Below are 27697 nucleotides of genomic sequence, written 5' to 3'. Positions count from 1 at the left end.
GAGAATAATCCTCCCCATTTCAAGGATCGTGAGGACTAAGCGCATTAGGATGTGTGACGTTCTTAGAATAATGCTCGACACCTAGTAAACACAACAGGAAGATTAACTGCTCAGATCTGCCATGTGCAAAGCACTGTGTCAGGTCCTGTGGGTATTTAAGGAAACAAGATAAAGTCTGAGCCCTTGCCAATGAGTTGGGGAAACAACGGTGAAATCTCAGTGACCATGTCCAGGAGAAAGCCAGGATCGAATGAGTGCCAACCCACCAATCATTTTTAGTTTGGACACCATCCATCCTTAGTTAACCATTCAGTAACTTTCATCAGGTGTCTAGAATGTTGCAGGCACCACGCCATTCCTCCTAGAAGTAAGGACTCAAGCTTCACTCTTTTCTGGTATTAGCAAGACGCCCATTTGGGGTCAGTTGTTAGATAACCAGTCCATATCTACTGCCTACTTATTGCACAGACAAGGCAGTTTCCAGAGTGTCAAGTGTTCTAACAAACCCATCATGAGAAGCAGCCAACAACGACTCTCCATGGACTTCCCCAACCAGGCTCGGGGGGACTCAGAGGCAAAGGGTCCAAATCTCCCCTTACAAGGTGGGTGGCAAAGAAGGGTGACAGCTAACTCCCAGTGCTTGGGCAAGAATAAACAAGGTGTTCACAGATGAAGAACCGAGAAAAACAGAAATCTCAGGTGAACCTAAACTCATTGTTTGGCCCTGAGTCTGTTTTACTGATTGTTTTCATGGAATTGACAACTCAGCCTCATTGCTGTCATCAGACAAATCCTCTTGGGGAATCACAGCTGGGTGGTCTGGGCTGAGAGGGACTTCTCTGAAGACCAGAATAAGGTTAGTAGACCTACCTAGTGAGATGCGTCATGTTTGCTCGTGTCAGCGTTGTTCACTCCTTAAATGCTGTGAGGTGTACATATATGTAAAAAGCACTGGGTGTGTCATGGAAATACAAGTGTGGCTGAGAACATGCCCCCGAACCCATGACGCCATACCCTGGCCCTATAGAAACAATTTAGTGTTGTTCCCCAGGAAGAAGGTTGGGAGAGACTGGAAAACAGCCAAGGTTAAAGTTTAAGGGACATGTCCACCACTTGGTGGTTGACCAACAATATCATTCACTTTTGTTAAGTCAACTGTGCTACATCAGAGAGACAGAATATCTGGGGGGGGGCATGAAATCCTAGGGCTTTTTTTTTTTTTTTTTTTTTACTTGTCACACAAAGCAGGAGAGAGACATCTTTTGCACAGTGAAAAGACGGAAGAAAAGAAGGCAGCAATCTGAAAACAGGAGAGTTTGGAGGTCAGGCGAGGTTAGAAGGATGTCAGACAGGATCCATCTGCTTCTACCTTTCTTTGTTTGAGTATTCTATTTTATTTTCTCTTTTCAACTAAGAAATATTTTAATATACATGAGCTGATGTAACAGAGGTGCACGCAGACACTGGTCAATGGAACAGAAGTAAATGCTTTGTCATGGTTGCCACAGATCTCTCTTTTTTAAAAAAGAAAAATACATTGTAAGAGATATAATGAATACCTCACATCCCCTCCCCATCTCTTCCTCCTTCTCTCTCCCAGGTCATAACCACCATCCGGAACTCACTTCTATGCACTGTTATGCACATTTACTGTGCACATCTGTATCCACAAACTACAGATGAAAGGGTCTTGTTTGGCTTCACATTTTATTTTATCTTTTTTAAGATTTTATTTATTTTCTTGACTGGGAGAGAGAGCACGCACAAGCAGGGGGAGTGGGAGAGGAAGAAGCAGACTCCCCGCTGAGCAAGGAGCCCAATGCAGGGGCTCGATCCCAGGACCCTGCAATCATGACCTGAGCCGACTTGGCTTCACATATTATATGAATGGCCATCATCTTAGATTCAGATTGTCTCCTCAAACGAGGTCGGACAATTTTTTAACCAGTTTTTTTATTATGGTAAAATACATATAAAATTTACCATCTTAACTATTTTTAAGTGCACAGTTCAATGGCATGGAGCACATTCTGCTGTGCAACCATCACCACCATCCGTCTCTGGAACTTTTATCATCTTGCCAAACTGAAACTCTGTCCCCATTCAACACTAACTCCCTACGGTCCCCTCCCCCTGGCCCCTGGTACCACCATTCTGCTTTCTGTCTCTATGACTTTGACACTCTGGTACCTCCTATAAGGGGAATCACACAGTATTTGTCCTTTTGTGACTGGCTTATTTCACTCAGGACAATGTCCTCAAGGTTCATTCATGTGGTAACAGGTGTTAGAATGTCCTTCCTTTTTAAGGCTGAATATTCCAATTTTTTTAATATGTCCGGCAAGTCCAACGACCCACCATCCTGCCCCATCCTTGCTTCTCCTCTTCAACAGCCCTGTTACCCCCGCGATGTTGCCTCTAGGCATTGGGAGCACCCACTCTTCCAAAGGGAGCTCAGGAGTGGAAGCAGTTTTGAGCAGCAAAACTAGTGCTGGTCTTGTCTGGAAAGAAGGATCGAGCTAACAGGACCTGCGTTTCAGCCCAGAGAACACGCATGGGGGGTGAGGAGGTGACAGACCCAGCAATGTCCTGGTTATGGAATTATGTGCACACATGTTACCTGACTTAGCCCTGGCACCCTTCACCACCGAGCCTTGCGCAGAGTCCTCAGGAATGGGTGCTGACATGCACTGAGATAAGGCAATGAGATGAACAAATACAGGTGAGGAAAAAATTGCCAAGTCAAAGGGAGAAACTCAGACCATCAGGTACAACGATGGGCCAGACCCCTTCTGGGTGTTGTATGCATGCCACCTCTTATATTCTATCTCTGCATGATGATAAAGGTGGTAGTATTAGTGTTTGCATTTCCAGAAGACTGCTGTGAGGTTCAGGTTTATAAGGGTGCGCTTGCGGCTGCGCACAAGTCAAGAGCAGAACTGAGATTTGGACTTCAGCGCAGATGGATTCCAAGCCCATCACGCTGCCTTTCTGGGGGCAGAGTGAGAGACAAATCCTCTTGTCTCCTCCTCCCTTGCCAGGTGGGACTGTGGAAGGGCAGGGCCCTGGGGCTTCTTGGGGGAGGAGTAAAGGGGTTGAAAATGCAGGGAGGAAGCCACTGAGGGAGCACTTTCCTCTGATCCAGAGACGGGTTAGGGCAATCTGAAGCTACACTCATGGCTTGAAACATGGCTTCTGCTTGGAACCAAGGGGACTGAAGAGGCTCCTAAGGAGAAGGCAGGCTGGGGCCTGCTCTGATCTAGACTCTGATTTTCACACCCCAGATTTTCCAGGATGGCCCCCAACCCCACAGATGCACATTCACACTGCTCAATCTTAGTTCTCAGTTCTTGGGCTAGAAAATACCATTATTTCAGGGTCAGGCAAATTCTCAGGCTTCTCTCCTAACCGTAAGGTAGACTGGGATTTGGAGCAAGAATCTCTCTGTAGACTGAAGAGGGTGATTTTGGTTGGAATCTCTCTTGTCTGTGGCAGTCAAGCTGAAAGAAAAGGAAATCCCCACCACCCTTAGCAGATGTGGGTTTTCACTGGTACAACTAAAGTTCCCCTGAGAGCTGTGTCTGAGCCCAAACACAGTTCCACGCCTGAGATCCCACTGTCCTGTCCTGCCTCTTCCCCATCACTAGTGTCATGGGGCAAAGTGGTAGCTGCCTAACATTATTCAACCAAGCTCTGAGGATCTTGTAGCCGGTGGCCCCGGGCATCCCTTAGACATGGTGAGGCTGTCATCCAAATGTCAAGTTGTGCAGAAGACTGTGTTGTCAAAGCAGAAGGTGCAGGCAATTTGGGTGGATCATGAGCCACCTTGGAGGGCTGGCTTGTTTCAGAACCACTGACAGTAAGTCTGAAGGAGAACCGAATTCATGATAATCTTCACACAGAAGTTCCTGTCAATGTCACCAACGGCTCCCCACTACTAAAGTCAAGGTCACTTCTCAGACCTTATCTCACTTGACCAATAAGCAGTATCGGATGCAAATGGTCACTTCCCCTCTTCGAACACTGTCTTCACTGGACCCCCAGGACACCGCTCTCTTGAGTTTCCCCCAGCACACTGGCCACATCTCTTCAGTCTCCTTTGATGACCCTCCTTCAAGTCCTCAACCTCTGGATGTTGGAGTACCAAAGAGCACAACCCTCCAATTTTCCCCCTGTCCACACTCATGTCTTAGGTGACCTCATCCCATTGTATGTCTGGCAATACCACCAACCTGTGATAGCTCCCAAATGTAAAACCTGAGCCTAGACCTCTCTTACCTGGACATGCCTCCAGACTGGCTTTAACAACTTCCTTTTCAACACCCCCGCTCAGATTTAACAGACAAAAAAGAAGTTGTAATTCACCCACATCCCCAATCTCTGCCTCCTGTAGCCTTATCCAACTCAAAAAAGAAAGAAGAAGAAGAAGAAGAAGAAGAAGAAGAAGAAGAAGAAGAAGAAGAAAGAAGAAGAAGAAAGAAAGCAAGAAGGAAGGAAGGAAGGAAGAATGGTAGGAAGGAAGAAAAATTATAGTAACTTTATCCTATTAGTCACTCAAGTCAAAATCTTAGAGTAGAGGTGACTGGGTGGCTCAGTCAGTCTTGGTCTCAGCTCGGGTCTTGATCTCAGGGTCATGAGTTCAGGCCCCACGTTGGGCTCCATGCTGGGTATGGAGCCTACTTAAAAAAAATCTTGGAGTGATCTTGACTCTTCTCTTTCTTTTATTCCCCTCTATCCTACCTATGAGCAAATTCTGTCTGCTGTACCTTCAAATATGTCTGAAAACAGGCATTTCTCACCACCTTGACTGCTACCAATGAAGACAAACCAAGGCCAGCATCACTGCTTACCTGGGTTACTGTTGCAAAAGTCTCCAGCTGGCCTCTCTACTTCCATTCTTGTCCTCACACAACCTATTCCCAGTACAACAGGTATACGTGAAAGTCAAATCACATCTTTTCTCTCCTCTGAACACCCCAAGGATTACCATCTCATTTAGAGCAAAAGCCAAAATTCTAATCATGTCCTATAAGATATGTAGGCCCTCCAACAAACACATGATAAGATGCTCAACATTACTCACCATCAGGGAAAGGCAAATCAAAGCCACATGAGATATCATCTAACACCTGTTAGAATGGCTACTGTCAAAAAGATAAGAAACAACAAGTGTTGGCGAAGATGTGGAAAAGAAGGAACACTTGTGCACTGTTGGTGGGAGTGTAACTTGGTGCAGCCACTGTGGAAAACAGTATGGAGGTTCTCAAAAACTTATAAATAGATTTATCATACAATCCAGTAATTTCACTATGGGGTATTGATCCAAAGAAAACAAAAACACTAATTTGAAAAGATATATGTGCCCCTATGTTTACTGCAGCAGTATTTATGATGACCAAGAGATGGAAGCCACCTAAGTGTCCATCGATCGATGAATGGATAAAGAAGATGTGGTATATATACATAAAATGGAATATTGTTCAGCCATTAAAAAGAATGAGATCTTGTCATTTGTGGCAACATGGGTAGATCTTGAGGGTATTATGTTAAGTGAGATAAGTCAGAGAAAAACAAATACCACATGATTTCACTTATATGTGGAATCTAAAACCCAAAACAAACAAAATCAAACTCTCTTTTTTTTAATGTTTTATTTTAGATTTTATTTATTTGAGAGAGAGAGAGCAAGAGCACGAGCTGCAGGGAGAGGCAGAGGGAGAAGCAGACCCCTTGCTAAACAGGGAGCCCGACGTGGGGCTCCTTTCCAGGACCCTGAGATCATGACCCTAGCCAAAGGCAGACCCTTAACCGACTGAGCCATCCAGCTGTCCCGCAAAACCAAACTCTTAAATACAGAGAACAAACTGGTGGTCTCCAGAGGGGGATGCATAGGAAGATGGGCAAAATAGATAAAATGGACTCAGAGGCACAAACTTCCAGTTATAAAATAAATAAGTCATGGAGATGAAAACCACAGAATAGGGAATATAGTCAATAATATTGTAATAACACTATATGGTGACAGATGGTGACTACACTTATCAAGGTGAGCACTGAGTAATATCTAGAATTGTTAAATCAATATGTTGTATACCTGAAACCAATATAACATTACATGTTAATTACACTTAAATAAATTTTTAAAGATATGTAGGCTCTCAACTGCTGTCTAACCTCATCCTACTCACCTATTCCTGTCACTCTGCTCCTATGCACTGGCCTCCTTGCTGCTCCTTGAGAATCCCAAGCATATTCTGCCTCAGGGCCTTTGCACCATGCTTGTCCCTTTGCCTAGAACTTCTGTCCTCCATATATCCTCATCACTTCCTCAGGCATCCACTCAAGCATCATCTTTTCACCAACACTCCATGAAGTGAGAGAGACCTATTCTCCCTTTGCCTCCTCCCTTCCCCCGTGATAGGCCCTGTGATGTGCCACTCAGATTCTTCTTCACTGATGGACTTGTTACCCTAGCTGCCAGTGGTGCAGTCAGCGGATAGCCAGCTCTCAGCCCCTTCAGGGATCACCCCAGTTAGAGAGACCTGACCTTGGGCCCAAGCAGGTAGAGAAGGCACTGGCCCATTGCACTAAAACTCCATGACACCCACCTGTGCTGATGGACTGCTTTGGCTTTCTGTTAAAGGAAAATGGTAGGGCTGGCTTTTGGATGAGTCTGCCTGATACAGTGGCATCAGCCGGAGGTGGACAATTCTGCTCAAGAATGTCTCTGACACACGGTGGAGAAGGAAGACCTACCATGCACAGAACTTTGAGAAATACCTATTGTCCACTTCCTTTGGGAGGAAACATGGCCTGAGTTACAGATCTGCACAGACATATTGGTAGTTGGCTAATGGATTGGCCAACGGGTTGGAGACTATGGAAAAAAATTGCTGAGAAGGAAATTTGGGGGATAGATGTGTGGACATTCCTCTTGTAATGACACTGAGTATCAAGATGTTTGGTCCTGTGAGCATGTCCTCCAGAGACTAAACATTGTACAGGGGCTGTTGTTAATCAGGTGGACAAAATAACCAATGCGGTTGGTGTTGGTCTACCTCTCTTCCCAGCCTGCCCCATGCTTGTTCAAACACACCATGGTGTCAGAGACTGGAAAGAGAGCCATCGAGGTATTTCTTCCTGGTTTGGCCTTTTATCATAGCCAGTAGCTACTACAGAACCCACTGGGCAAACCCCTCTCCAACCCCCACTCAAGTTCTAGCTCTCATTGGGCTGCAGTAACTCTTTTTCTATCCCTTGTCTGACGAGGTACTCACAGCTTCTCACTGTTGCTGGCCTCTGGGTCTTAGCAGCCCTTGTGTGTTTCCTTAACCCTTCCACAGCCCTGCAAGTGACCCTTCCATTAAAGTCTCTTGAACCATCCAGGATGATTTAGTTTTCTGTGCCTGGACACCAAGGGATTCCCTGGGTTTTGTTTTTCCCTTATAGGACTTAACACTTCCTGACGTACTGTAGGATTACTTCCTTGCAGATCCATTGTCCACTTCCCAACACTAGGTGGTTAAAACGCTCCATGAAGGTAGGTACTGTCTTTATTTCATTCAGCGCTGTGTTCCTCACACTTAGAACACTGCCGGGCTCATGACAGCTGAGCAATAAGGAATGGTTGAAAAAGAAAGTAAAGAATCAATGAATGACATTCACAGACAACTTGGAACATCTTCTGGAAACATTAAGCTGAAATCTGACGCCATGATTATGTTTACTAGTCTTTGGGTGGAATGTTGGCCTATGACCACTGTTTACAGCAGCAGAGAAACTGCACCTCGAACATCTGTACTATTGCATGGAAGAGGCTGATGGTCTGTGGTGTACCTGGTCGTGGATCACCATTGCCTTCCGCGAGTACTTAAATAGAAAACTGCCATTAACTATTATAGGAGACCCAGGTACTTCCTCTTTTATAAAGGATCTTGTACCATGGTGTGGTTTGTCCTCAAACAAAGCACTTGTGAATTGTTCAACCACAGCCATGGCCACACTTGGACAAGATAACCCAAGAACTTCTATGTTGACCAAGCCAACCTTGGCATGTAAACATTATACCGTTATTAGTATTTTCAGCCTCTCCAGCAAGCTGTTCCTCTAAAAGAAAAAAATGCTCATTGGGAGTTTTCCCATTCCTAATTTCAGTGAAGAGTTTTATTTAAAAATACCTCCATCCCAAGTGCCACTCTCAGGAGAATGAATTAAAAATGTGCGGTATCAGGGCACCTAGGTGGCGCAGTCAGTTAAGTGTCCGACTCTTGGTTTTGGCTCAGGTCATGATCTCGGGGTCCAGGGATGCAACCCCGCATCAGCTCTGCACTCAGCTCAGAGTCTGCTTGGGATTCTCTCTCCCTCTCCCTCTGCCCCCCCCTTTCTCTCTCTCTCTCTCCCAAATAAATAAATAAATCTATTTAAAAAATGTGAGTTATGTCCACACAATGGAAATGAGTGATCTCCAGGCTCACACAACAATATGGATGAATCTTACAAACATAATGGTCAGCAAAACAGTAACAACTTTATGAATCTATTTTTTTTAAAAAAAGTTTAAAAATCACGGGTAAAACTAATACATGCTTTTAAGAGCTAGAAAGTAGTCTCTCCTCAAGGGCTCGAAAGGGACATGCTGGGGAGCAGGTTGACAACGCTCTGTTTCTTGATCTGGGATGTATTCAGTTTACGGAAGCTCTACTTATCAGATATGCACATTTCTATATGTATATTCTATACCCATAAAAAGTTGGGTTTTCTTTAATGTCCCTGGACATCCTAACTTCTAAGGAAGAAATGCTATTTCCTCACTCCCACCCCAGGGCACTGCCCCTCACCCTTCTTCCTGCTCAGCCCAACACAAAGTAGGACTGATTTGTCTTCCTATTTCTGGCCGTTTGAACACTTGAACAGATTTTTAGCTTCTCATGTGTCTTCATTTCTAATCCTACCGCATTCCCTTATGTAACTGAAAAATTTAGCATTTGGGATAAATTCTTAGTATTCTTTTTTTTTTAATATTTTATTTGTAAGTAATCTCTGTGCCCAGCTTGGGGCTTGAACCCACAACCCTAAGATCAAGAGTTGCATGCTCCACTGATGGAGCCAACCAGGCGCCCTAAATTCTTAGTGTTCTTAATCATTCAGGAGGACAACAGTTATCCTCTTGTGAGCTGAGTCTATGTTGGGTTAATACACAGTATCTTAGTCTGTCCTCCCAAGAGCCCTGCAAGATGAGATTGCTATGCCCATTTTACAGACGAGGAAGCTAAGACCCAGGGAAGTGAAATAGTTTAAGTAAAGAGAAATACCCCCAAACTCTGCTCATGTCACACTTCCCAGTGGTTCATTCTGCAACAGGCTCCATTCTGCTTAACAATTTTTCTATGCTTTTGGTCCCCAACCAGAAAGGGAAGGCCAGATGGCTCAAAGCCACACTGGTCTGAGCTACCTGGAAGCTTCCTGATACAAGGGTTATAGGAACGGAGGGCGGAGATGTTTGCGTTGACAATCCCAGGTCCTGATCTCTAATGTCCAGTCCTGAACTGCAAAGGAAACCTCCAATAGTCAGGCATGTCAGAGGGCTTTAAAAGTCCTGGCAAGAACTCTGAAATCAGACCCGACCAGCATGTGTCCCTGAATATCAGAATAGACACTATATTTATCTTGAAAAGCCCTTCAGTGCACTGAGAGCTATAAATAGTCATTAGGACCTAAGCAAGGGGCCTTAACACATGGATTTCCTTCCAAAAATGCCGACCCATTTTAATTAAATTTGTAATTAACCTCCGGGAGGGCAGGCCCCGAATTCCGTTTGGTTTTGGACACACCGTGAGTAATTTCCTATTCACTGAACATTTGGGGATTAGCATGCTTACTGGGTGTTTAGCCCAGAGGCGGCCCTCCGGGAGCTTGCACAGAACCTGGCTCCCTGGAGAGGACACACGGGTGCCCGGTGAACGCACCCTGTAGCCTGGGGCCTCCCCCTGTGCCCGATGTCCTCATCGGAGTCTCTTTGCGAAGCCAAGTCCTTTCCCCTCCGTTTCCCCCAGAACAAGATGGGAGTCACAGCCGTGCTCATGTTGCCTCTGCTACTCCTGGGAATCAGTGGCCTGCTCTTCATCTACCAAGAGGTGTCCCGCCTGTGGTCAAAGTCAGCGGTGCAAAACAAAGTGGTGGTGATCACCGATGCCATCTCAGGACTGGGCAAGGGTAAGCCAGCCTCGCCCCCTACCCCGTGCCCACTCCCGACCTGAGGGACGAGAGGTGGCAGGACGGCGTGTGGCCAACCTGCTAGGTGGGAGGGCGATGGACGCTGTGTCCTCTCCCAGTGTCCCTCATTAACCAGCAAGTGTCTTCCCTTTTGGGGACTGCAGCTCCCATGTCCGAGAAATGAGGGGATTGGGATGACCGGCCTTGCAAACTCACAACCTCGGGGCCAAAACAGGTCTGCAGATGTGATTTGTTTTTGCCTTCATGGGGTTCTGGAGATTTTGAAATGCAAAGTCCTCAGCTGGGGCAGCATGCCAACGAGGAGCCCAGACTTGGGCGCTGGGTTGAGTTCCGGGCCCCATCACTTACTAGCTGGTGACTGCACAGGTCTGCTTTGCATTTCCCGTCTAGGAAAGTGAAGATACTAGTCGTCTCTACCTCATGGTGTTGTTGGGGAATGAATGAATGAATGAATGAATGGATGGGAAGCATGTAGAACCACTCAAGTGTTCATAATGGTAATAATGATGATGAACACATTTAGGCAGAACATGTGTGTTCTAGAGTGTCATACACCCCACTCAGCCCTAGCGCATCACACTCAGGCTAATTAGCTCAACCATTTACCTCCTGGACTTGAAGGCATGTATGTTTGTGACCCCTGAATTGGATAGTTTCAGGGGCTTTATGCTGGTAGCATCTGTGACATGAGGGTAGTCAATGTCCTTAGGTTTGTAAGATTCTGACCCTATCACTCCTACCACTGGGTGTACTTGTTCCTGTTGTTTTTGTTATTTTTAACCGAACATCGAACTCACATGGCCAAACGTTCATTAGGTCGCTCAACAAGCATCCACTGAGTCCATCAGGTGCTGTGTATTGAGATGAGCATCGCCCCTTCCAAAGAGCCCCATCATGAGAACGTTTGCAACCTCTGTCTGGGAATTCTCTAAGAACTTCGTTCCCTTGGGTATCCCAACGGGAGCCAATCCACATGCTTTGAAGGCGGGTTCAATTTCAGTGGGTGGTTAACTCAGGCTCACCATGTGACATAAAAAAAGTAAAGCACGAGGCAGATAAACTGGGTTCTCCGTGTGGCCCGCCATGGGTCCCAGAAGCAATTCCCAAGGAGGACATCCTGCATCCTTAGACTCAGTGCTCAAAAGCAAGGAAGGGTACAAACTCCAACTTCTGCATGCACAAGCCATGCAGAAGGGCGCATGCATTTGTCAACCAGACCAGATACGGGACAATAGGGAAGAAGGTTTGCCCAGGGGGAGACACTCACCTGGACACACTCAGAGTCAGTCTTTGGGGAGACCTGCTCTTCAAACAGTACCTGTCCATAGAGCATCAGACCAGCTGCCAACATGAGACGCCTTCCTCGTGAAGCCTTCCCTGCCACCTTGCTCCTTCTTGGATGGTCCCCACAGAACTGGCTTTTGGGGTCCCATGGCTCCTCCCCTCCCTGTGCTTTCCATCTATTCGTTCATTCATTAACACACGCCTCACATCGTGTGGGACACGTGTGTTTCTCAGTTGGTCCACCAGACACAAGCTCCCTCGTGGTGGAGTCTGTGTTTTGTTCATCCTGGTGTCCCACCACCTAGCTCGGAGCCTGGCATAGAGTAAGCACTCAAAAAAAAAAAAAATTATTGAATAAATGCCTTTAAAAGCCACCATCTTCTGAGGGAAAGACACTCACATGGCTAAGTATGTGGTTGTATATTTGTTTTGTCAATTTCTGGCCAGATTCCAATATGACCAGAGAACACATTCTCTACGATTTCAATTCTTTTAAATTTATTGAGGATATGGCCTGTCTCGGTGAACGATCCGCAGGTGCCCGGAAAGGTGTGCATCCTGCTGCCTTTGGGTCAAATGTCCCACAAAGTGTCGATCAGATCCCGCCGGTTGAGAAGACTGTTCAACCCTGTATGCTCCCGATTTTCTGTTACTAGTTAGTGCCATTCTATCTACTGTTGGGAGACGTGTATTTGTTTTAGTAGCCTCTTTATCTTTGAAGTCTCATTCGGTTAAGGTGACGCACTGTACAAATCGAGTGCCCGGGAAATACACCCCAGGGGCAACACAGCATCTTCAGAGGAATGCGGTCCAGTCTGTGTCGTGACTCACGTGTCTTATGGACCTACCCCGGAGAGAAATGCAAAGCAGGGAAAAAGTAAGTCCAAATATTTAGACGTAACCCGAGAAGCTGGGCGTGTGTGGCCTTAAATAAACGCCTCCCCAAGATCGTGCGGCTGACCACAGCGATTACGTGTTCGTGCGGCTCCGTTCCTGAGGTCTGAGGCAAGAGAAAAAGTGAGGGTCACAGCACCTACGACACCGATCCCACAGCACACCCCCCATTCCCTGGAACCTGCGCGCACCTGGCGGGTAGTGCTGGAGAGTTGCAAGGAAGCAGTACGAGGACATCGGACCCTTGCCCAAGCCCACACAGCTCAGCCACATCGGGAATCGGGTCACTTTGTACCCACTGTGTCTGCAGCAAGAGGGACTCTCGAAAGAGTGCGCTTGAACTTGAAGTGTTTCTGAAGTTGAGCTGCTTGCCTCTCAATCAACGGCCTTTCACGATGGCCCCCCCACCCCCAGCCGTCCTTTTGCCTTGTCATCTCCCTGAAATCTGGAGGTGGCCCCAGCGAGGCAAGGAAAAGGGCTCAGCTTGTGTTGGCTGCTCGAAAAAGAGAAAGCTTGGTGCCAACCTTCCCGACACGGGATAAACTGAGCTGTGGTCATGAGCTGAGCTGACCAAGAAGCAAACCAGAGCACAGGAGTCTACCAGGGCCTGCTTTAGCAGAAATGACATATTTGGGAGGGTGCCTTCAGGCTTACTGTCCCCCAGCAGTGGTCACACCACCGGGCTCCAGGCTCCCGCACCCCGCACCCCACACCCCGAGTGGCTGCTACGCAGAGTTATGGCAGAAGGGAGGGAAGGCTGGGCTTTTGGCCTCCGGATGAAGTCTCTTTTGGTGAATTCTGTTATAAAATACAATATATTAAAAAGGATTTTCAGGTAAAAAGAACAGGAAACACACCTAGAACCCCACCCACTCGGGAATACTTCATCCTGTCTCCTTTTGCTCCTTTATGATGCTTATAAGTGTAGTTTGCATTTATGGTCTGATGGGCACGGTATTCTGGGCTCACAGGAGTGTGGGGGGGGGCTGGTAGCTACACAGCCCTCCCACCCCACTCTCAAATTCAGGCAGCAGAGAAAACCCTTCCTCTGCGTCTTGATTTTTTAAAAGCAATCTGATAGTCTCATAAGTCATGATCACTTCTGATCACTATTTGATTATACAAAACCCTTTGAGCATGATAGGTCCCCTAACCTACCATCCATCCATCGATTCAGAAATTGGGATACCCAGTCCAATACGTGAGAAAATATGTGGATTTTCATTGAAGTAAACGCCCCCTTCCACCCACTCACCCAGGGCAAGTGGCCGCCCAGCCCGCTGCTCTTCCTGACCCCTCTGGGGCTGGAGGGGCAGGAAGAGGACAGAAAGAGAGCAGGAGGAATCCTTACCTGGCTGACACTATCATGGGAGTGGCCTGGCACCACCTGTTTAAAACCAAGTCTGGCTTTTTCTCTGTGGCCCCTTCTGTGGGTCCTTCCGAGGTCCACCCTGGGAATATCCGCCCACCCTTTCTGCAAGGCATGGACACTCCAGTTGCTCAATCCTCACCCGGCCTCTGGTGTTAGGGCAGGTGCTTCTCCGGGGCCCTCTGTTTTGTTTTGTTTTGTTTTGTTTTGTTTTTAAAGATTTTATTTATTTATTTGAGAGAGAGAATGAGATAGAGAGAGCATGAGAGGGGGGAGGGTCAGAGGGAGAAGCAGACTCCCTGCTGAGCAGGGGCCCCGATGCGGGACTGAATCCCGGGACTCCAGGATCATGACCTGAGCCGAAGGCAGTCGCTTAACCAACTGAGCCACCCAGGTGCCCCACTGATTATGATTTTTTGTTTTTTAAAGATTTTATTTATTTATTTGAGAGAGAGAGAGAGAGCACATGAGAGGGGGGAGGGTCAGAGGGAGAAGCAGACCCCCCGCTGAGTAGGGAGCCTGATGCGGGACTTGATCCTGGGACTCCAGGATCATGACCTGAGCCGAAGGCAGTCACTTAACCGACTGAGCCACCCAGGCGCCCCTGGGGGCCCTCTGTTTTAATAAGACCTGACCAGAGTTGATATCAAGAAAAGAGAGTTTATTACTTGCCATAAGCAAGGAGATCACTGGGGCTAGCTCCCAAAGCATTGTCTCCCAGAGCAAAAAGCACAGTGTGCATTCATTGACCAGCCCCATGAACGCATACACCATGTCGGTATCAGCACATGCAGAGGAGGGGGTCTTAGGGGCACCCGCCTGGTGTAAAATCAGGCCTGGACCTACACCCCACGTTATGCTAATTGGGAACAAGCCCCGCCCACGGGTGGAGATTTCAACATTACCATGAGCAAGGTCCCACACCTTTTATCTAGTTGCCCTTGAAATCCGGACTCCTCTGGTTTTAGCCAGCTCTGTGGTCCCCTCTGCCTCTTCCTGGGACCTTGAGTTCCCGCTGGTCAGCACCTGCAAAAACAGCTAAGCCTTTGGGGTTGGTTCTAATTAGCTAACACCACTGCCCTGCTAATGGAACCTTGGGCAGAATTCAAAATAGCTCCCGAGCAACTCAGGGCTTAGGTCTGGTCCACCGTGCTTGTGGGGCAGGGCCTTTGGGGTGTAGACCAATCCCCTGCGGCAGCCCGCCCCTCCTCTCCTCTGCTCTGCACATACTTGGTGGCCCCCCTTCTCACATTAGATTTTGCAGGTGGAACTCAGACCCCCCCCCCCCGCCCCTGCTTTGCAGGGAACTGAGAGCTTGCTGTTCAGATGGTCCTGGTGTGGCTCCTTGCAACCTGGGACAGAGATAAAGGGCAAAACACATCGCAGTCCCCTCCCCAATTCCTCCATCAAAGTCCACTCTCTCTCTCCTCTTCCTTGTCCAATTTGTGTCCTATTTTGGGGGGCAAGGGGTACTGAACTCCATAAAACAGGGTTTTAGTGATTTCCTTTGAAAATGTGCATCTTGGGTTCACAACTAACTTCAGAATTTTATATCTGTTTGATCTCGGCGCTCTGGTCAAACTTTCCGTTTAAAACCCCGTTACACATGCGAATGCACAATTTAACATCCAATTATACACACACAGAGTCAAGTGCATGGCAGGGAAACATCAGTTTTAAAGGCTTCAGAATATTCGATAAATATCATCATTTATCGACCAAGCTCCTGTGATATTGGACATTTACCACCATTTCCAACTCTTTACTGTTGTAATAGTACCGAGATAAACATCGTAACTATGTCCACGCAGACCTTCTTAATTTTCTCCTTAGAATAAATGCCCATAAATGAAATAACCAGGTCCAAGTCTACAGTTAGTTTTAAGGATTTGGTCCAATTTTTCTTCCAAAAGATTGTGGCAATTTACACTCCACCAACAGGGAATGTGTGACTATCCCCAATTTTGTTTTTGATTATCTGATAGATTAAAATTAGTGTCGTGTTTCAAACTGCATGTCTTTATTCTTGGCACTGAACTATTTTTTGTACATTAGCTCTTTGTGCTTCTCTTATGAATTGCTTACCCATCTTGCTAGCCAATTCCTTCATTAGGGTCTTTATCTGGTTTTCTTATTGATTTATAACAGTTCTTTGTAGCTCAAATAAATTTGCCCTTTTCTGACATATGTATTTTAAATAGGCTTTCTCGGGGCGCCTGGGTGGCTCAGTCAGTTAAGCGTCCAACTCTTGATTTCGATTCAGCTCATGATCTCAGGGTCGTGAGATTAAGCCCTGCATCCAGCTCTGCACTCAGTGGGGAGTCTGCTTGGGATTCTCTCTCCCTCCACCCCTCCCCCTGTTCATTCTCTTGCTTGCTTTCTGAAATAAATAAATAAAATCTTAAAAAAAATAAAAATAAATAGGTTTCCTCAGTTTATCTTGGTCTTAATTTTCATTTCTGTTTTCTGCTCTCAGAAAGGTTTTTTTTTTGAGGATAAAAAAATCTATAAATCATTTCTGTTATGATTTCTTCCTTTGGGGTCAGGCTTACAAGATCTTTCCCCAAAGCAAGGTTATATATTAATTTCTCCTTTCTTCTAGTTCTTTTATGGCTCTGTGTTAACATTTAACTATTTAATACATTTTAGTGTATCGCATTCTCCCCAGTAGTTAGCTAGGAGTTCAAATACCATTTATTTTATTTTATTTTATTTTATTTTATTTTATTTTATTTTTCAAATACTGCTTTTTCAATAGTGTGTTCTTTACCCACTGATTCATCATGCTAACTTTACGGTATACTAAATTCTTATGAATTCTTGGCTCTATTTTTATTCAGTATTTCTATCCATACTTGAGCCACGAACAGGCTGCTTTAATTTCTGTAGCTTTATCATCTATTTTAATAACTGATAGAGTAGGTCAATTCCTATTGTTGTTCATCAAACTGTGCTTTGCTTTTCTTGTGCATTTGTTATTCCAAACAGGGCTTGTCAAATATCCCAAGTAAAGTTTAGGATCTTGTCATCCCTTTCCAAGACATGTTGGAATCTTGATTTACTGCATCAAATTCACTTGGAGATGGATCGACATCTTCATTGAATTCCGCCATCCCGAATGGTCATGGACAGCCTCCTTCTCAGTAAAGCACTTACATTCAGAGAAATCATCCCTTCCCTGTGGCCTCAACTCAAGGCAACATTAGCACAGTTATTTCTTGATTCAGGTTTCCCTCAGTCAGCAGCACTGCTCACATCCTCCCTCCTCCCTGCTCTCAGTCACACGCAGTACACCTGCTTCTAGACCTCACTGGAACCTTCCATCCATCCTCCACCCCTGCTCCAATCTGGCTGAGCCTGCATGGTCCAGCACCACAGCTGTTCTCCAATACAACAATCCCCCTGCCCACGATGCCCTCTGATCACACCGTGGCCGGACCCCTTCTTTCCACTCGCACACAACCATAAGATCACTTTGAGCCATTGCATTCAGGATATCCAGGCTCCAGTGGGCACCCAGGGCTGCCCAGCTATCCTTTGGCATCCTGGCTCAGTCAGGCCCACTGCTGGTTGGCATAAAATAGGCGGTCATAGGTCCTGAGCACCTAGTAGGTATTGGTGGTGCCCTTCCCAGGTCCCTGTACGAGACCAGTTTATCTGTTCCACAGGTGCTGTGAATGTCGGCTGCATGGCTCACAGACCTGCCCTCTGCCAGCGGACATTGCCTCCCCTGGGAGTTACACACCCTTGGCCCCCAGACCCGGAGGAAGACAGCACACAGTCCGTAGACCCAAGCATATAAAAGGCTGGTCCTCTTGCCTCCAGGTGGGACACCTCTGCAGCTGGGTTTACACCCCAGAGCCTTCCTTGGATCCAACAGAGGCTAGACTTTACCTGAGATCTTACCCCCTCATGGATTTTCTCTGAAGAGCACACCCTCAAATCTTGATTGCTTGAGTCCCTATCTCTGAATCTGCTTCTGGGAACCCCACCCAAGACACCACCTCATGTGGTTCCCATGGGCATTAAATGAGCTAATATATGTAACTCTCTTTCAAGAGCCCCTAGAACAAGTAAACACTCAAAATATATTAGCTTTTATTGTTCTTAAATATCAGTATTATTGCTACACAAGAATACTGGGTATCTATTTTTTTAAGTAATCTCTATGCCCAACGTGGGGGCTGGAACTCACATCCCTGAGATCAAGAGTTGCACGCTCAGCTGACTGAGCCCATCAGGTGCCCCCATAAATACTTTGTGTCTACCAGTCCTTGCCCAGTTGAGAAAGACCTATGTTGGGTGAGTCAGGAATGCGTTCAGAATAAAATTAACTAGACACAAGGCAGGTTTACTTTTTAAATAAAAAGAATCCTGGCTTGGGCGCCTGGGTGGCTCAGTTGGTTAAGCGACTGCCTTCGGCTCAGGTCATGATCCCGGAGTCCCTGGATCGAGTCCCGCATCGGGCTCCCTGCTCCGCAGGGAGTCTGCTTCTCCCTCTGACCCTCCCCCCTCTCATGTGCTCTCTCTCTCTCATTCTCTCTCTCACAAATAAATAAATAAAATCTTTAAAAAAAAAAAAAAAGAATCCTGGCTGGAGTATCTATCCCCAGAGAAAATGTGCAGGAACCTGGCGGCATTATGTCTGAAAAAAAACCCACGATGGTTGTTTCCAGTATCTTTAGATTAAGATATATCGAGGGCTTTGATCCTGGAGGGCTAGTAGACAAAGTCATCCTTCTGTCCAGCTTAAGGAAGAATATCCTAATGATCAGAACCATCCCAGGAAGGAAGGGCTGTCTTCACTCTGAGCTCCCCTTCACAGGAGGTAACCACGCGGAGGCTGGAAATGACAAAAAAAACTTTCAGTCCTGGGAGGAGGTTGAATGAAATGACCTAGGACTCATGGCTTTAGGACTTTGGAATTCTTTGAAATCTTGAATTCCTATGAGAGAGGCCCATCGACCATGGCTTCATCCACACAGTGCGCCCCGCCCTCTTTCCTTCTTCCCCCACAGAGTGTGCTCGGGTATTCCACACTGGTGGGGCAAGGCTGGTGCTGTGTGGCAAGAACTGGGAGAGGCTAGAGATCCTGTATGACGCCCTCATCAGCGTGGCTGACCCCAGCAAGGTAAGGCCTTCTGGCAATCGGCTTGGGGAGGTTCTGGGCACCCTTAGCCTTCACTGACTGCTCAGCGTTAGCAGCTCATGGACCAGGTGGGTGAAATTTGGTGATTGCTTTGTGGGAATGGGAGGCAGTGTCCTTCCTAATCTTGACCCAGGCCTGTCTGCCAGGCACAAGGGCTGGCTCATCTGGAACATTCTCCATGCCAAGAACTTGCTCTCTGGCAACTCACCCTCCCCACCCCCTATTGTATTTAAGTCAGAGTCAAAGATGATCCAGAAGCTTTAGCAAGGCACAGGTATGGGCATGATTATAAACGCTTACGGCTGATTTTTTTTTTAAGATTTTATTTATTTATTCATAAGAGACAGAGAGAGAGAGAGGCAGAGGGAGAAGCAGGCTCCCCACTGAACAGGGAACCGGATGCGGGACTCGATCCCAGGACCCTGGGATCATGACCTGAGCTGAAGGCAGACGCTTAACTATCTGAGCCACCCAGGCGCCCACGGCTGATTTTTAAAAATAATATATCAGGGGCGCCTGGCTGGGTCAGTTGGTGGAGCATGCGACTCTTGATCTCGGGCTCGTGAGTTTGATCCCCATGTTGGGTGTAGAGATTACTTAAAAATAAAATCTTTAAAATAAAATAATACCTCAAGTGATATTTCCTTCCAAGAAGTCGGGGAAGTGAAGTCACTTTCCACGAAGCCACTGGGAAGTGAGCACTTTCCGGGAGACTGCAGGTTTCAAAGTGTTTCTGGAGCATTGTTTAGAGAATTACCTTCAGAGCTGTCTTCACGGTTTGGTTCAATTTGGCCTCGATGTTGAATTGCTTTTCGGAGATAGCCAAAAATAATTCACAGCAAAGTCCGGTATTTGAGGAGATGAACAAATGGGACAACACAGCATTCAAGTTCTGTTTTGGGGGATGTTAACAGGCATTGAGTTAAAACGAGGTTCTGAGGTCAATTGAGTGGGACATACTGAGTAAAGCCAAGCTTGTCTGGTGCGTTCCTTTACTGCAGGACTTTTCAGAGCCTTTGATATGCTAATGTGCATTGTGTATCCCCAAGAAGGACATGTAATAGTCCGTGTTTCCCAAACAAATTTGACCAGGGAACCTTGTTGGGACTAATGTTTGTCAAACGCTGGGATTGCATTTGTCACATGGTATCCTCAGTTTTCCAACCTGTTCCCTGCTCTAGACCATGAGAGTCTCAATGGCAGTTGAGTGTCTAGGGCTGAACACAATGCCTGGCATGTAGATCATGCTCCAAAAATACTGCATGGAGTGTACGATTTGGGTCAAAAACAAAATGTGGCTACAGGGCACAATGATGACTCTTAAGCCAGTTTGGAAAGCCATTTGCAAAAAGGAACTCATAAATATTGTAATGGCGTCTCCATTGGAATCCATGCTCGGCCTCCTCTATGAAGGGTGATATTCATTTGGCTTTATCAGTTCTGGCCCCTTTGGCCAACAGTTCAGACTTTACTGCATTTTTGCACATTTGGATTACTGGTGGTATAACCATGGTACCCACGAATGGATTCTCCAACAGCTTCCTTCCTCCCAGAGCCATCTCCGCTCTTTCCTCTTCATTTTTATTTTGCAGTCATTCCATAAGCTCTGAATTTCAAAACGGTTGGTTCTCAGCTCAGGGGCCCCCAGAGTCTGCAAGAGGGACGTCTTCCCACACATGCCTTGACTCTCTCGTTGGTTCAGCAGACATTCACCCCAAAACTGGTCCTCTTGGACCTCTCGGACATCAGCTGTGTCCAGGATGTGGCCAAAGAGGTCCTGGACTGTTATGGCTGTGTGGACATCCTCATCAACAATGCCAGCATGAAGATCAAGGGGCCTGCCCATAAGATTTCTCTGGAGCTCGACAAGAAGATCATGGACGCCAATTACTTCGGGCCCATCACACTGACCAAAGGTCTCGTGAGTTTGGCCTTCCCATAGATTTCTGGGCCACTGGCTGCTAGAGAAGGCTCTGTTACATAGTCAGACGGTCTTCCAATTCTGGTTGGAGTCTCCAGCCCCCCTCAGAAAAATCCCTACTTATTTGGTGAAAGCTTTCAGCATTCTGGCTATAAATGTTGATAAAAGAAAAGGGATTTTGAAAGTATCTTACTAGTATATTCCAACCTCCCTCTCTGGGAAATCCCCCTCCCCACCCAAGCCCTGCTCTTTATCCCCTCTTCTCACTCATGTCCATGGCTCCCCCCACCCCAATCCCACGTCTCTGGACCATTGTCTTCATGCTTCACATATATTTTGATATATCGACCTTACCCTTGATCTGTTCCTACCCATGTCAGTTGGTCAAGGGTAGAGATTCTGCCCTCAGAAATAAAGAAGAAAAGGGTTTACCCCCCAGGCTAAAAGAGACCCAGCGTACTGTCAATCCCTTTGCCGAAACAGGGAGGGCAGAGTCCCTTTCAAGCGTAAAATGGCTGCTCTGTGGAGATATTTCACTGCCAAGTTCAAATGCAGCTCTGGAGCCTAGGGGGTTGGGGCTGCAGATGACATGGAATAGAACCAAGCACCCCCCACCCGCAAAGTTTATCAAGGCAGAACCCCAACAGGGAAGATACATGCATGGAGAATTTCTGAGCTTTGAACGTGGGGTTCAAGAAGTATAATCTTAGAGCTGCCTTCTTTACGGCTACAGTCTCCATGATAATGGGGTTTGGGGCACCAGGACAGAGGAAGGGAAAGTTATCTGAAGCCGAAAGATGACTTTCCAGAGCTTCTGAAATGATCCCCCAGAGATAATGGTTTCCCCCAGTCCGGTCCCTGTGGACACACCGTGCAGGCCAGGCAGCCGGTGACAGGTGCTGGGCAGCCTCTGAGAGTTCCGGGTTCATTGACATCAAAGTGAAGGATGCAGGGAGTGGAGGGGGGGAAGGCAGGGCCGGGTCATCTTCTTGGTTGGGCCTCTAACTTGCTAAGAGACCTGAGTCTAGTCACTAGCTCTGGGCCTCAGTTTGCCCATCTGTAACACCCCAGGGCTCAATGTCAATGCCATTCTGAAAATAGTCTTTTGATTTTTTGCCATATCCCCATTCCACCTGCACTGTGATTTATCTCACTCTCTAAATTTCTGCATTTTCAAATGAGTTCATTTGAAGGGGGAACCTTTGTCGTATCACCATAAATTAAAAAAGCCCCCTTCCCTCTCAATAAGTAGAAGAACTCTGAAAACAGAACGAAGTAGCGGGTTCTCCCACGGCGCAAGGCTGAGGCCTTTCCTCTCTTTGCTAAAAGATTCCCACCTGCAAGAGAGGTGTTCGAGACACAGTAGAATTGCGGTGGACTGAAATGGGATGACCTGTGACCTTTCCGCACATGGGCGGGTCACTGAAAACCACCCAGAAATGACCAGCTGAGCCTAGCCCACTCTTAGGAAACATGGGATCAGTGATGTCCACGCTCCTGCCCACCTGTGTCCTGCAGTAATCCAATCGCCAGGGAGGTAGAAGGGCCCTGGGCGAGGAAGCAGGTCTGGGGGAGGGGTCTCCCACCTGTAACCGCGACTCCTTGTCCTGTGCCTTTCAGCCCTGCTTCCCGACATGATCTCCCGGAGGACAGGCCAGATTGTGTTAGTGAATAACATCCAAGGGAAGCTTGGAATCCCATTCCGCACAGCTTGTAAGTTGCCCCGACAGAAACATTTCGTCTTAGGTTATAATCTTATAAGACAAGGGATGTCGTGTCTAGCACTAAGTACGTGGTTATAAGGGAGGGGACGTCCAGAGGTGAAACGGTCTATTGGTTTTACTTTCATCCCTTCAGTTCCCATTTCTGAGCACCTGCGGCATATGCAGGTGACCAGGGGTCCCTTTCTGAGCACCTGCGGCATATGCAGGTGACCAGGGGTCCCTCTCCGCCAGAGGCTCACGTCCCCACAGGTGGTCAGGGCCGGCCCTGGCTGAACCCCATCAGTGCCTCTTGGCCTGAGCGCACAGCCCCGGCGCAAATGCCCTACCTCCATAAAGATGTCCTTGAAGGACAGGAAAGGCTGCAACCCAGAAAGAGGAGATGGGTGAACATCATGCAACGGTAGAGGGACGGAAGCTTCGGAGGACGGAGGAAGGGGAGAATGAAAGACGCAGAATTGCAGGAGAGGTAGAAAGAAGTCCCAGGGGCAGGAGTCCTTTAAAAAAGTCCAGAGAGGAGAGAGACTTCTCCATAGATATTCTTGGGACCCAGCTGGGGAACCATGAGGTACTTTGTGGGAGGGCAGGGTGCAAAGCTTATACATTTCTTTTCCTTTTTTTAGAGAGAGCGAGCGAGTGTGAGCAGGGCTGGGGGGAGGGGCAGAGGGAGAGGGAGAATCCCAAACAGATTCCCCACTGAGCATGGAGCCCAATGCGGGGCTCAATCCCACGACCCCAAGACCATGACCTGAGCCGGAACCAAGAGTCGGATGGTCAACCGACTGAGCCACCCAGGCGCCCCCGCTCCCAACTTCTTTTTAATTCCCTAATTAGTATTGTCATATAGTGGTTTATAAGAAATATATATTTGGTCTTTGTCCCATTTCTGGCACAGAGCTCTTAAAACCCTTGAATTTCCTAAGTGATGAGAGTGATCGAAGTGTCTTTTGTTACATCAGTGAGGCGATTTTGGCCGTCACCTAAGGAGGGGGGCTGCTTGCCAGAGGAGCTAACCATGTCATTAGGGGGTGGGATGTTCTAGTCCCACCCCAGCCTCTGAGGAGCAGAGAGGGGCTGGAGATTGAGTTCTGTCACCCAAAGCCCATGATTTAATCAGTCATGCCTATAATAGAGTCTTCATAAAATCCCGAAAGGACGGGCTTCGGAGAGCTTCTAGGATGAACACGTGGAGAATCGGGGAGAGGGGGGTGCCTGGAGAGGACATGGGACCTCTGAGCCCCTCCCCCACACCGCATCCCCCCACCCCCTGCATCTCTTCCGGTCGGCTGTTCCTGAGTTCTGTCCTTTTGTAAGAAACTGATGACCCACTAAGTAAAACCTTTCTCCGAGTTCTGTGAACTGTTCCAACAGATTAGTCGATCTCAGGGAAGGGGTCATTGGAACCTCCGATCTCCAGCGGCTCAGTCAGAAGCACAGAGGACAAGGGGGACTTGTGATTGGCCTGAACTGAGCGGGGACAAGGGGCAGTCCTGGGACTGAGCCCTTAACCTGCGGGCTCTGACTTCATCTTCAGGTAGACCGTGCCAGAATGAAGTGGTAGGACACCCAGCTGGTGTCGGGGAGTCAGTGCTGTGGGCAAAAGCCCAGGCGTTGGAGTGAGGGGCGGAATTGTTCAGTATTTCACTATTTAAGTACGAGGACATTTCAGTAAAAATCAAGCTTTCCAGCTTCCCGAGCAATAGAAGATCTAGCACCACGAGACCCACCTTCCCTTCTCTCCCTGACTGCCCCTGTTGCCCTCTGTATGCATTACTGCTTGGGGCCCTGCTGAAAACCAGTGACCACTCCTCCAAGGGTTTCCCCAGGCCGGGCACGGCGGGATGGTCCCACCTTGCTGGATCCTCACAGCAGCTCCGAGAAGCTGTCTTGTCACTGTCCTTGTCTTTTGGGAGAGGCCCCTGGGCCCCTCGCACCTGTGTTCCTAACCCTGCACGGTGAGGGTCAGGTAGCTTACGAGGGCCGTCTGGGGAGCACGCATCCCACTCCTCACTAGGACTGCCTCGGAGGGGGCTGGGTCTGCCGGCCGTTATCGGTGTGGAGGCAGGGACCACAGTACCCCCACCCCCGCCTCATTCAGCCTCCATTTCACCCCCGAAATGGGAAGCTGAGATTCATCATACCCCAGATGTGGCTCTAAGCCCCCAAGGCTTTAAGGAATGTCCACTCTACTCTTGTTGAAATTCCTGGAAACGTTCTTATTTACCCAACCCATGGCCTCATCCGTTTGGAGTGAATTCTGTGAGTAGCTGGGTTGGACAGGACCTCGGAGGAAAAGGGCTGGGAAGTGGGAGGGGAGACCTGCTCCGGGCTCTCCGGGGCCACCAGCTGGTACCCCCCCCACCCCGCCCCACACCTACCCCCGGTTGGTTTCTCTTCCAGATGCTGCCTCTAAGCACGCGGCCCTGGGCTTCTTCGACTGCCTCCGAGCCGAAGTAGAGGAATACGATGTTGTCGTCAGCACCGTGAGCCCCACTTTCATCCGGTCCTACCACATTGATCCAGGCCAAGGAAACTGGGAGGCCTCCATCTGGAAATGTGAGCGTTCTGAGGGAGGCCGGAGGTACAGGGGCCTGGGAGGGGGCCAGCCTGGTGTCACCGGGCCTGGGGGTGTGTTCCTGAAGCCCGAGACTAGGGGGTTGGTGGGGACCCCGCACCTGGCTAACAGCAGTCCCCCCAAACTTCAGTTCCGAGGCACCAGGTAGAGAGAATCTTAACCTGCAACCGGCAGACCAAGGCCCGAGCTAGGCTCTGTCACTCATAGGCTCTGTGACCTTGGCCAGGTGACTGCCTGTCTCTGGGCCTCAGTTTCTTCTGTGGAATGACCAGATTTGGTTTTCAAGACCTTCCTACCCTCCCCCGCCCTTCCCTGGGAGGCCGCACAGAGTCGAGGCTGAGAGTCTGGCACGGGACTGCCTACACTTGGAGCTTGCCTCTGTTGTACACTCAGTGTTCGAACACGGGCAAGTCCCTTCATCTCCGTGCCTCAGTTTCCCCTTAGAAAGTGAGGAATGATGGTGGTACCAGTCTTGCCCAGGCATTGGGAAGACGGAAGGTTCCAGCTCAGAGAGGCTTTACGACAGCAACCAGCACACAGCGAGCGCTCTGTAAATGGAGTCTAATTACTGCTCTTCTAGAATGCTCTGAACAGGGAGCTGCTTCACCCTGCCCGAGGCTCTGTCTCCGCTAGGGAAGCCAGATGAACCAAGATGTGGGCAGGTGGTTCCAGGAGGCTCTTGACAAGCTCAGCTTCCCAACAGCTATAAACAACGGCTCCTTAATTTATCGGGCACCTTCTTCCTTCAGCTCTTTCTCCTCCCTGCAAAGGCTCACAACCACCCTGTGAAATGAATAGGGCAGAAAACTATATGCCCACTTTACGGATGAAAAAGCTGAGGCTCAGGGGGTGAAGAGTGCCCCCCAGGGCGTCACGGCCACTGGAGGGCAGAGCTGGCTGGGAGCCCACGACTCCAGGCCCGGCCCCCTCCCCTTTCCCCCTCCTTGGGCGCCCAGAGGCTGTAACCCCTGCCCCTCCTGGGGCTGTTCAGTCTTTTTCAGGAAGCTGACCTACGGGGTGCACCCTGTGGACGTGGCCGAGGAGGTGATGCGCACCGTGAGAAGGAAGAAACAAGAGGTCTTCATGGCCAACCCCATCCCCAAGGCCGCCATGTACATCCGCACCTTCTTCCCAGAGTTCTTTTTTGCTGTGGTGGCCTGTGGGGTGAAGGAGAAACTCAATGTCCCAGAGGAGGGCTAACTGCTGGAGGCCAGATGGGTCACCTCGATGGGAATAAAGGCTTTCCTGGCAAGGTGCTGGTCCTCTGTCCTCTCAACATGGGGGCCCAACTCGAGCCATGTCCCTAACCTATACCTGCCTATGTGTTCTCCACCCCAGTAAGGATGGCCCGGATGCCAGCCCAGTCTCTGCAGGGTCTCTGGGTCTCTACTACTTGACATTCCCAAGGCACACTTCCAGAAGCTTCCCAACTCCGTAGGGCGACACCGAGCAGAAAAAGAGGAACCATAATGGATCCAACCCCCATATAGACATGCATGCACGCATGCATGTGCACACGCATGCATGCATACACATGCACGCACACACACGCATGCATACACATGCACCGCACACGTGCATGTACGCACGCACACGCATGCACACAGATGCATGCACGCACGCACATGCATACACACATGCACACACATGCATGCATACACATGCACACGCACACATGCATGCATACACATGCACGCACGCACACGCATGCATATACATGCACGCACGCACACGCATGCATATACATGCACGCACACACGCACATGCATGCATACACATGCAGCGCACATGCATGCATACACATGCACGCACGCACACGCATATACATGCATACACATGCACGCACACGCATGCATGCATACACATGCACACGCGCATGCATACACATGCACACACACGCATGCATACACGTGCCCACGCACACACACGCATGCATGCACGCACACACTGTGCCCATGAGCCCGCTCAGGAACTTAGAAAGCCACCTCCAGTTTATACAAGACTGACCTGCCCGTGTCAGCCTCCATCAGAAGCAGGACTTGGCAACCCTCCAGGGCAGCCCTGCCAAACAGAACTTTCTGGAACGGTGGAGATACTCGATCATCTGCATTGTCCAAGGTGGTGGCCATGAGCCACAGGTGGTTGTTGACCTCTGGAAATGTGGCCTGTGTGCCAGCGAGGCTGAATTCTGAATTTTATCTCATTTGCAGGAATGTGAATTGAAACAGCTGCACGTGGCTAGAGGCTCCCACGTTGGCTGCACGCGGCAGAATCCGCTTCTTGCCTGGAATTAGTGGGTCCGAGGAGGGCCCCAGCACAGCTGTTTTTAAAACATTCCTCAGTTGATGCTAAGGTGCCCTGGGGGGTTATCTACCTCACGCCAGCCTTTTGATGCATTCTCAAAGCGAAACTCACTCAAAACCGGCATTCTGGTTATTGGTGGGCATCTCTCTGACACAAAACAGTTTTTCTTTTCTTACACAAAACAGTTCATGATTCTTGGGATTTTGGAAAAGCATATGGCATTTTTTTTGCACTAATATCGTAACTG

At 48.4% G+C, this 27697-nt stretch overlaps 1 protein-coding gene across 2 annotated transcripts; it reads left to right on the top strand.

Annotated features, from left to right (window-relative positions):
- Positions 1–9688: 9688 nt before the first annotated feature.
- Positions 9689–26398, top strand: DHRS7C (dehydrogenase/reductase 7C). Of its 2 annotated transcripts, none has more exons than XM_034989597.1 (7): positions 9689–9831; positions 10053–10212; positions 18799–18911; positions 20635–20845; positions 22471–22563; positions 24972–25127; positions 26138–26398. In XM_034989597.1, exons 2-7 carry the CDS (start codon positions 10059–10061, stop codon positions 26344–26346), a joined length of 936 nt encoding a protein of 311 aa, XP_034845488.1. In that variant the 5' UTR covers positions 9689–9831; positions 10053–10058; the 3' UTR covers positions 26347–26398. The 2 variants fall into 2 exon arrangements, with proteins under 2 accessions (XP_034845488.1, XP_034845487.1); XM_034989596.1 differs by having other exon boundaries at positions 20632–20845.
- Positions 26399–27697: the final 1299 nt, after the last annotated feature.

This window comes from Mirounga leonina, unplaced genomic scaffold (genome assembly GCF_011800145.1).
Source record: "Mirounga leonina isolate KUSES-001 unplaced genomic scaffold, KU_Mleo_1.0 Mir_488, whole genome shotgun sequence".
In the NCBI taxonomy this organism is placed as follows: domain Eukaryota; kingdom Metazoa; phylum Chordata; class Mammalia; order Carnivora; family Phocidae; genus Mirounga; species Mirounga leonina.
The sequence above is the reverse complement of the archived record's forward strand: the minus strand, read 5'-3'. Positions and strand labels throughout refer to the sequence as shown.